This window comes from Neomonachus schauinslandi, chromosome 15 (assembly GCF_002201575.2).
Source record: "Neomonachus schauinslandi chromosome 15, ASM220157v2, whole genome shotgun sequence".
Classification (NCBI taxonomy): Eukaryota; Metazoa; Chordata; class Mammalia; order Carnivora; family Phocidae; genus Neomonachus; species Neomonachus schauinslandi.
Window position 1 is genome coordinate 539,012 of NC_058417.1, and position 9,419 is coordinate 548,430.

Sequence of the window (9,419 nt, forward strand, 5' to 3'; positions counted from 1 at the left end):
CTGGCCGTGAGGGTCCGGCCACGGTGAGTGGGGCCCCCGTCCCTGGCTGCGAGGGTCCGGCCACGGTGAGTGGGTCTCCCGTCCCTGGCAGTGAGGGTCCGGCCACAGTGAGTGGGGCCCTATGTCCCTGGCAGAGGGCGGCCCGAGGGTCATTCTGATGCAGTGCTGAGCGGCCCGTGGTCCCACTTTAGGAGCGTCTGATGTCAAATCCCTATAAATGGTGAGAATTGGTTCGTCTGCCTGTCCTGCTTTCAGACGTCCCGAGGGTAGGCTGATAGTTCCCCAGGCTCCCCTTCCCACGGCACACCCACAGAGACAACCCGTGTTGGGGCGTGTTCTGCATACCTGGAGGAAGGTGCACAGTCGCAGCCATCTGGTCTGACGACTTATCACCACCGTCCTTACGTTTGCTGTGTAATCTGTTATCCGAAAAGCAGCAGCTTAACGTGACGTGCACTTATTATCTGGGGTTCCTGCGGGCGCCCTGCTCGTGTCCCTGCTCGCATCCCCCGGTCAGGTTGGGTCAGGTCAGGCTGGGGCAGCCAGGCTGCGGGCCCGTCTGAGGCTCCACTGACCCCCGACCACGCTGACCGGGCAAGGGGCAGCCTGGTGGGCAAGCCTCTCCTCTGGCCGCGGTGCTGCCAGGCACTGGCTTCTCCCAGGGCGGGCAGTGGTCCTGCAGAACGCCCAGGACACGCCGGCCTTGTCCTCCCCCGATCCCAGCGGCATCTCTCACTTACATTTGTGGGGAGCGACCTGAGTTCGGCCACCACTCGGTGGGGAGATGGCACAGCCATGTGGGCCAGAAGGCGGGTCCCCGCCCGGGGTCCCCACGTGTCCGGCACCTGGCCTAGGAGATAAAGCTCAGCACCAGCGCAGATTTCCGGGACCCCCTCTCCTCCACAGCCCAGACACGCTGTGAGGGACCGCGTGGCTTCCCTTGCAGCTCTGTGAGTCTGGAAGACTGGCTGGACTTCTCCAACAGCAACGTGGAGAAGGCCGACAGGCAGAGGAACAACTCGCTGGCGCTGAAGGCCCTGGTGGACCGGATACTGTCGCAGACGGTCAACGACCTGCGCAGGCAGTGCGACGTGGTGGACACGGCGTTCAGGAACGGGCTGAAGGAAACCAAGGCTGCCAGGGACCAGCTGGCCACCCACCTGGCCAAGGTGAGCGCCCTGGAGGGGGGCCGCCAGGCCGGGCTGCCGGCCTCCAGGCTTGTGCTCGCGGGTTGACCAGGAGGGAGGTGCGCTCACAGCTCCCCGTCTTTGCAGCAGGGCGTGGGCTTCTGGGGACCGGAGGGGATCTGGCCCACTCTGGGCCTCAGTTCCTCCTGCGTGAGATGTGGCCGCGGGCTGGAGGGTGTTGACCACCTCTGTGACCCTGGCATTTCCCTGAGTCAGTTTCCGCACACCCATGGCCGGCTCGGGATTCTGGCTCCTTGTGCCTCTCCGTTCCCCGGGACGTGCTGGTAAACCAGCGCTCAGGAAACAATTCAAAACGCAAGGCTCTAATTTTTTGCATTTGCAGGTTTCTGTGGTGGAAATACGTCCACCATGGTCAGTTTCAAGCTGCCTATTTCACAGGGGGCTGGCAAGGTTCCCGAGTAGTGAGCGATCGCAGCCCCACAAGGCAGCACCCCTGGGTCCTGGGCATGGGTGGTGGGTCCGGAGCAGATATGTGGGCAGGAGGGGTGGGCAGGCTCCGCGCACATCGGGCCGGCCGGGTAGCACTGCCCCAGAGGATCGGACGCAGCCCCGGGCGCCGTTCACCGTCTCTAGCAGCCTTTCACAAAGGTGGAAAGGCACATGTTTTATTTAACCCAACACATCAAGAATATTGCTTTAGCGTGTTATCAGTGTACATAGTTAGTGATGCAGTTTACGTTCTTTTTTAAAAACCAAGTCTTCAAAACCCGACATGTATTTTGCACTCCAGCCCGTCTGGTTTGGGGCTAGGCTTGCAGGCGCTGGCACAGCCCCGGGGATGGGACCCTCTTCCTCGGCTGTGGGAGGGCCCCAGAGAAGGTTCCCGGCAGGCATGGGCTAGAGACAGTGGCCCCAAAGCCCACGCGCCACAGGAGCTAGCCCACATTTAATCTGCAATCGTCCTCGTACTGAGAAGAGTCGTGGTTGAAGAGACCAAGTGGGGAAATCAGTCAGGGTCCCGTCAAGGTGAAGAGTAGGACTTAACATGGGGACTGTTCCCTCTCCTACGGGCCAATTGGCCGATGGAGAGTGGTGCTGCCCGGGTGGGTGGCCTTGCTCTGTGAGCAGCCGGGTCAGGGAGCGTGTAGGGGCCCCGTCCTGGTTCTAGAGAAAAGCCTCTCTCTGGTCAACTTGTGGCTAGAAGAGACAGCAGGCTGAGAAGACCAGCCCCCAAGGCAACGGTGGGGTGACCCTGTTTCATCTTTGGAGGCACATTTGTTTCCTTATTGGGCATATTTAGCCCCAGCAAGATTTAAAATTAAGAAAAGGAATGTTTAATCTAACCCAGGGTTTAGGTTATCTTAAGGGGACAGCACACTTTCTCTATAAAGGTCAAATAGCAACTATTTTAGGCTTTGTGGGCCAAGAGGCCAAATCAAGGAATTCTATATGTGATTTATAGAATAAGAAAGAAAACAAACATCCACAAACATCTCATTGCCAACCCTGAAGATAAAATAATAATAATTGAGTCTAGTTTTTTGAAATACAGGCTTACTGAATAAAAGGAAGTAATTCTCTTTGGAGGAGCACCAATATCTTGCTTTGTTGGGGTTCACAGTTAGCGTTTTCCATCAAAGTCTATGGGAAATGTGAAGCCTCATCTGTAATGAGACTTCTACACATTTCATCTTTGAAAACGTCTTTTCGTTCAGACCAGCTCTGCCCAAGAAGAGCAGTATGTAAGCGTAGGGTTTAACGGAATGGACCCGTCGCTTAGGAGGTCTTTGTGGAATTGCTAGACTCTACTCCCCTCTAGCTCATTTCTAAAGCCATTCAGTATTTGATCACAGTGGCTGAGGATGGTCCTTGTTCAGAGGAATTTCAGTCTTGGTCCTGAGCTAATTAAAATTTCACCACCGCTGAAACCCTGAATTGCTGAGTAGTTGGGAAAGTCAGCTTCTGTTTCTGACAAAAAGTCACAGAACTTAGGATGGTCAAATCCACGAGAGTTCACGGAGCATACTGTTGGCGCTCCTGGTTCTGTAACACACTACAGATGCAGATGTTTTCTGCAAAGTGCTTCGTGAGGACACCCAGAGGCTCCACGTGGCTTGTGTTTCCACAAGCTCTATCAACAGGGTCAGCACGTCTTAGCAGATTCCGCTTCAGGTTGCACTGAATTTGTGTTTTCTCAGCTTTTTGAAAATACCCTCACCGGCGGTTTTAACGTGACCACTCAAGAGGCTGAATCTTTAGTCGCTGCATAAAGCACAGCTGAGCAGTATCAGGCACCTGCCCGCTCATGAAGAGCCAGGACACTCGTCCACAATCCCATGCCACATTTCTTATTGACTACTGGTGCTCCAACATCCTTGACTCCCCAAGCAGCAATTCCTGCAGAAAGACTAATAGTCTTCAACAGGGTGGTACTCTCTGAGGGAGGGTTCCCTCAGCTGCCGCCATCGATCCCGACTGAACGAACTCACTGTCAGGTGGTTGTCCTTGCTTGGCAGACGGAACAGCCACTTGGAGTCTTACTTTGTGCCTCATTTTCGTTTTTGTGAAGAAATTCTGCAGTGAGGAGATACTCTGTTGTAAATGTCTTAAGTTTCGGGGCACCTGGGTGGCTCGGTCAGTTGAGCATCTGTCTTCAGCTCAGGTCATGATCCCGGGGTCCTGGGATCGAGTCCCGCATCGAGCTCCTTCCTCCATGGGGAGCCTGCTTCTCCCTCTCCCTCTGCTGCTCCCCATGCTTGTGTTCCCTCTCTCTCTGTCATTCTCCCTCTCTCAAATAAATAAAATCCTTTTAAAAACGCTCAACAATAAGAAAACAAGCCAATTAAAAAATAGGCAAAAGATCTGAACAGACACATCACCAAAGGAGATGCGCCGTTGGTGAATAAGCTTGGACGTCACCAGGGAAGCTCACGTTCAAACAAGGCGATACCTCCACCCGCCTACGGCAAACCCAACACGTCGATGGCGCCCGATGCTGGCGAGGACATGGTGCAGTAGGGGCTCTCGTTCCGGGCCGGTGGGAGTACAGAATGGTGTAGCCACCAGGGAAGGCATCTTGGTGGTCTCTTATGAACGTATGCATACAACCCAGCAGTCTCACTCTCGGGTATTTACCCAAAGGTGCCAAACACTCATGTCCACACAAAACCCTGCATGTGAATGGTTATGGAATTATCTATTCATAATCGCCAAAACTTGGAAGCAACCAAGACATCCTTCGGTAAATGAACGGATGAGGAAACTGTGGTCCATCCAGACAATGGAACGTTATTCAGCAACAAAGAGAAACAAGGCATCAAGCTCCCTAAAAAGACTTGGAGGAGCCTTACATGCAATCGCTAAATGAAAGAGGTCAATCTGAAGCCAGTCCCGCGTGATCCCACCTATGAGACATTCTGGAAAAGCCGTGACGAGACAGTGAGATCCATGGTTGTCAGGGGAGGGGCTTTAGGGCCGTGAGGCCACTCTGTGTGACACTGTGCATGTCCCAAACCCACAGGATGTCCACCACAAGCAGTGAGCCCTGACGTCAGCCATGGACTTCAGTTAATACCGTGTTGGTGTTGGTTTACCCACTGTAACAAAAGCACCACACTGACCCCAGATGTTAATAACAGAGCAAACCCGCATCCAGGGAGGGAGGGTGCATGACTCTGGATTCGCCACTCAACTTCACCGAAACCCTAAAGCTCCTCTGAGAAATAGTCTATTAATGAAGATTTCTTTTTTAATTTCACAGTCTGTACAAAAACAGTCAGCAGATTGGATTTGGCCAGACTGCTGATTCCCAAGCTAACCCATAGTAATAGTAATTTTGTTTTAAAGATTCTGTATTTTGGGTATTTTAAGTATTTGTAAAACTTAAGGGAATGTAGGCTGCTTTTAAAAAATTATCACTTAAAATACATAGTTGAGTAATTGATTTCTGCTTATGATTTCAAGTTAGCATTTTGTTAAGTTTAAAGACAGGGCTGACATGTTTATGAGAAGCTAAGAGTCATCATTTTCACTGGTTTGTCCGATTGACACCATTTTTAAGGGCTCCCTTGGCTTTGTTTGTTAAGACAATGCAAGCATTTTTTTTTTTTTTTACAGATTTGATTTATTGGGGGGGGGAGGGGCAGAGGGACAAGCAGACTCCCAGCTGAGTGTGGAGCCCACCATCACGTCACGGGGCTCCCTCCCAGGACTCTGAGATCATGACCTGAGCTGAAATCAAGAGTCAGATGCTCAACTGATTGAGCCACCCAGGCACCCCAGGACAATGCAAGTGTTTATAAAGAGTTATACATCACATTTATAATTGCTGCTTAAAATATATGTTTAAAGGATTTTAACTAAGTTTGCAGTGGGAGCAACTATTAGTCAAAATTAGAGTGATCATGAACATTTAAGTTTACAAGTAGTATTACATCTGGGAACTGAACGTAAGAAAGGCTTAGGAGAGGGTCCCTTGGGTGGCTCAGGTGGTTAGGCGGCCGACTCTTGATTTTGGCTCCAGTTGTGATCTCAGGGTCGTGAGATCAAGCCCCAAACGGGGCTCTATGCTCAGTGTGGAGTCTGCTTCTCTCTCTCCTTCTGCCTACCTTCCTTGGTGCTTGCTCACTCAAATAAACAAAATCTTAAAAAAAAAAAAAAGCTTATGAAATATTAGAAAACCAAATGCAACGTGTGGGTCTCATTTGGATTCTAATTCGAACAAACCAACTCTTAAAAAAAAATATGGGACAATCAGGGAAATTTGAATACTGTAAGATATCACATGATAGTAAAGATTTATTTTTTGGGTGTAATAAAGATACTGTAGTTACGTTAAAAGAAAAAAGAGACCTATTTTAAAAACACATACTCTACAATTCAAGACTAATGGGATATAATATCTGGGATTTGCTTTGACATAATTGAGCCGATGGGCAGGGTTGGAATGGAGAGAACCAGCTGTGTATTGATCGTTGATTGCATTGATGAGGGGCACACGAGGGTCATTATCCTCTCTACTTCTGTGTGTGTCTGGAAATTTCCATGATGCAAAGTTGAAACTAAAAAAGCTTAAAGAAGAAATTAAATTTTAAGCTAGTTAAATATTAATCTAAAGGCCCAAGTAATTTCTAAGTGATCTTTTCTGTGCACAAAGCCACCATCAGAGAAACCCCAGAAACTGCGCGTATGGTCTCTTCAGGCTTCTAGGGGCAGAACTCGGGCCGGCAGGTGGCTTCCAGGGAGCCCAGCCCCCGGGAGGGGACGATGCCACAATGGCCAGTCAGGTCCATTCCGCCTGCAAGGTTCCGAGGGCGGTGCAGCCCCTCGCCCATCGGCAGTCGCGGCTGCAGGGAGGAGAGGTCAGGCGCGTTGTGGGGTCCTGCTGGGGAATCACAACAGACCTGAGCGTGAGCGCCACCAGCCTTCACCTCCTCCAACCCTTCCGCAAGGTCATGGAGGAGATTGCTTGCCAGGAGAAGAACATCACAGTTCTGGAAAAGGCCATCCTTGACCAAGAAGGGCCCGCCAAGGTGGTTCACACACGCCTGGAGACCAGAACGCACCGGCCTAACGTGGAGCTGTGCCGCGACGTGGCCCAGTACCGGCTGCTCAGGGAGGTCGGGGAGATTGCCCACAACGTGGCCAGGTAGGCGGGCAGCGCGCACGGGGGAGCCTGCTGGGCGCTCGGGCCCCTCTCCCCAGGGCAGGCTTCACTAAAGGCAGCCACGCTGCAAACGTGTCCCGAAGTTTACACTTTTCTAGAGCCCCAGCCCAGATGTTTAGGTCAAAGTCAGCCTGTTTTAAATGTTGGTGGTTCTCGGGGTTTTCTGCCTGGGGCCACGGATTTGAAGTCTCCATCTGGAGGGGAGGGAGGGGGCACGTGTCCGTTGGCTTCCCCTGGAGAGCGCGACGCAGAGAGGGGAGTCACGATCCTGTGCCCCTTCTCCCCAGACTGAAGGAAGCCTTAGCCCGGGCTCAGGTGGAGCTGAAGGGCCTGAATCGCAGGCAGCTGGTCCTGCAGGAGGAGATCCAGGTCAAGGAGAACACCATCTACATCGACGAGGTGCTGTGCATGCACATGAGGAAGTCCATCCCCCTGCGGGACGGGGGCGAGTGGGCCGGGGGCCTCCGCCCCGATGCCATCTGCTGACAGCATGCGTGGGGCAGACGCTGAGTAAACCGTGTCACAATTGGGCACAGAACTCTCATTTCAGGGAAGCCGACTGCAGGCGGGCCCTGGAGCCCTGGGCGGGACTTGGGGGGGGATGGCTCTGCGCTGCTGGTGGGCAGTGCTGGCTTGAGTTACGTCCCCGCATATCCCCGCGTCTGTCTGTCCGCGCAGGCCATTCCTCCACATGACGGACTTGCGGCCGGGGGGGCGGTCCAGGACCCTTCCTTCACATTCCGCCCAGTGCGGGTCTGGATCCCCTCTGGAGACTCGCCCGTCTTCCTCGTCACAGGCACCAGATACCCTTTGGCTCTCCCGATTCCTCTCCTCTGGGAGACCACGGGGGCGCTGCTGACTCAGACCCTCCTTCACGTCTTACAGAGAGCAGATGGGAGCCCTGACCCCAGAGCCCCCGAGAGCCTGCCTGGCACCTGCAGGCATCTCTGGGCTCCTTTCTGCTGGGAGACGTGAAGCGGACACACGGGGCCAGAGGGCCATCCAGCCCCCAGGAAGTCAGCCGAGCGGTGGGGCCTGAGGAGCTGGTGGGCCAGGCGGCTGTAGTCTGGGGTCGCGGGGTACGGGGGGGGCAGGGATGCTCCTGGTTCACCGGTTGGCAGGGACACCTGTGGGCCCATGTCAGCTGCAGGGTGGGGGCCGCTTAGGGCAGGTGGGTCCCGGCAGCTGCCATGGAGGGAGACAGGGAGGGGCCTCCTTTAGCACCAGGAGGACACGGGGAGGATTTCGACTATTGTTTTCCCTCCTGAGTGTAAACAGAGAGGTGTTGGTCTCCAGGTCGATTAATAATCCCTGGGAGTATTTTTCTTTCTCCATTCTCAAGTAACAGCAAAGCCAAAGAGAAAAACATCCTCCCATTCCTGCCGCAGATTCAAGTCAGTGGTTGGACTGTAGGTTCTGGAGACAGAGCTGGGTTGAGGTTCCCGTCACGCCCAGCCCGTGGGGCTCCGTGGGGCTGAGCGAGCCGTGGGCACAGTCATTTCTGCGAAGCGGTAGCCGCAGCTGGGGCTGCATTTCGCATCCATGCCCAACCATCAGGGCGGTTCTGCACCCCCACAGCCTCCCGCCCCGCCGCTGTCCCAGGGAGGCCCGCGGCCAAGCCCTCACTCCTCCTGACATCCAAGGGGCACCTTCCACGGGCCCTCCTGTGGAGCCGCCGTGACGCTCTGTGCTAACATTCGGCTCCCCTGCTTAGGGGTGACCTGCGCCTGGGGTCGGCCCAGCTCCTCCCACTCCTAGGGTCACCTGTAAAGGGACAATTGGCCGAATGGCCCAGACCCCTTCCCGTCTTTGACGGTCTCTGCGTCTGGCCGCCCAGCTGCACTCGTGCTGTCTTGAGGCACAGACAGTCTCAGACGTGGGACCCACTCCCAGGAGGTTTACTGTCTAAGTCAGAGAGTCTGTGCTGTCAGCAAGGGGTGCCCCTAACCTGGGCAGGTTAGGAGTGGGAGGAGCTGGGCCGACCCCAGGCGCAGGTCACCCCTAAGCAGGGGTGACTGAGTGTCACCTCCCGTGTGCTGAGCGTCATCCCCAGGTGCTGAGCGTCACCTCCCCGGTGCTGAGCGTCACCTCCTGTGTGCTGAGCGTCACCTCCGGGTGCTGAGCGTCACCTCCCCGGTGCTGAGCGTCACCTCCAGGTGCTGAGCGTCACCTCCGGGTGCTGAGCATCACCTCCTGTGTGCTGAGGTGTCACCTCCTGTGTGCTGAGGCATCACCTCGGGTGCTGAGCGTCACCTCCCGGGTGCTGAGCGTCACCTCCCCGGTGCTGAGCGTCACATCCCGTGTGCTGAGCGTCCCCTCCGGGGGCGGAGCGTCCCCCCCCGGGTGCTGAGCGTCACCTCCGGGTGCTGAGCGTCACCTCCCGGGTGCTGAGCGTCAACTCCGGGTGCTGAGCGTCAACTCCGGGTGCTGAGCGTCCCCTCCCTGGTGCTGAGCGTTCCCTCCTGTGTGCTGAGCGTCACCTCGGGTGCTGAGCGTCACCTCCCCGTGCTGAGCGTCACCTCCCTGTGCTGAGCGTCCCCTCCCGGGTGCTGAGCGTCACCTCCCGGGTGCTGAGCGTCACCTCCCGTGTGCTGAGCGTCACCTCC

General features: G+C 55.0%; 1 protein-coding gene across 1 annotated transcript in view; it reads left to right on the plus strand.

Annotated features, from left to right (window-relative positions):
- TEKT1 (tektin 1) overlaps positions 1 to 7,333 on the plus strand; it is a 13,308-nt gene extending 5,975 nt beyond the window's left edge. The window contains exons 6-8 of the mRNA XM_021694797.1: positions 947 to 1,169; positions 6,599 to 6,795; positions 7,101 to 7,333. Coding sequence (XP_021550472.1) covers positions 947 to 1,169; positions 6,599 to 6,795; positions 7,101 to 7,299 — 619 coding nt within the window. The 3' untranslated portion in view covers positions 7,300 to 7,333. The remainder of the gene's footprint in view (positions 1 to 946; positions 1,170 to 6,598; positions 6,796 to 7,100) is intronic.
- The last annotated feature ends 2,086 nt before the right edge of the window (positions 7,334 to 9,419 follow it).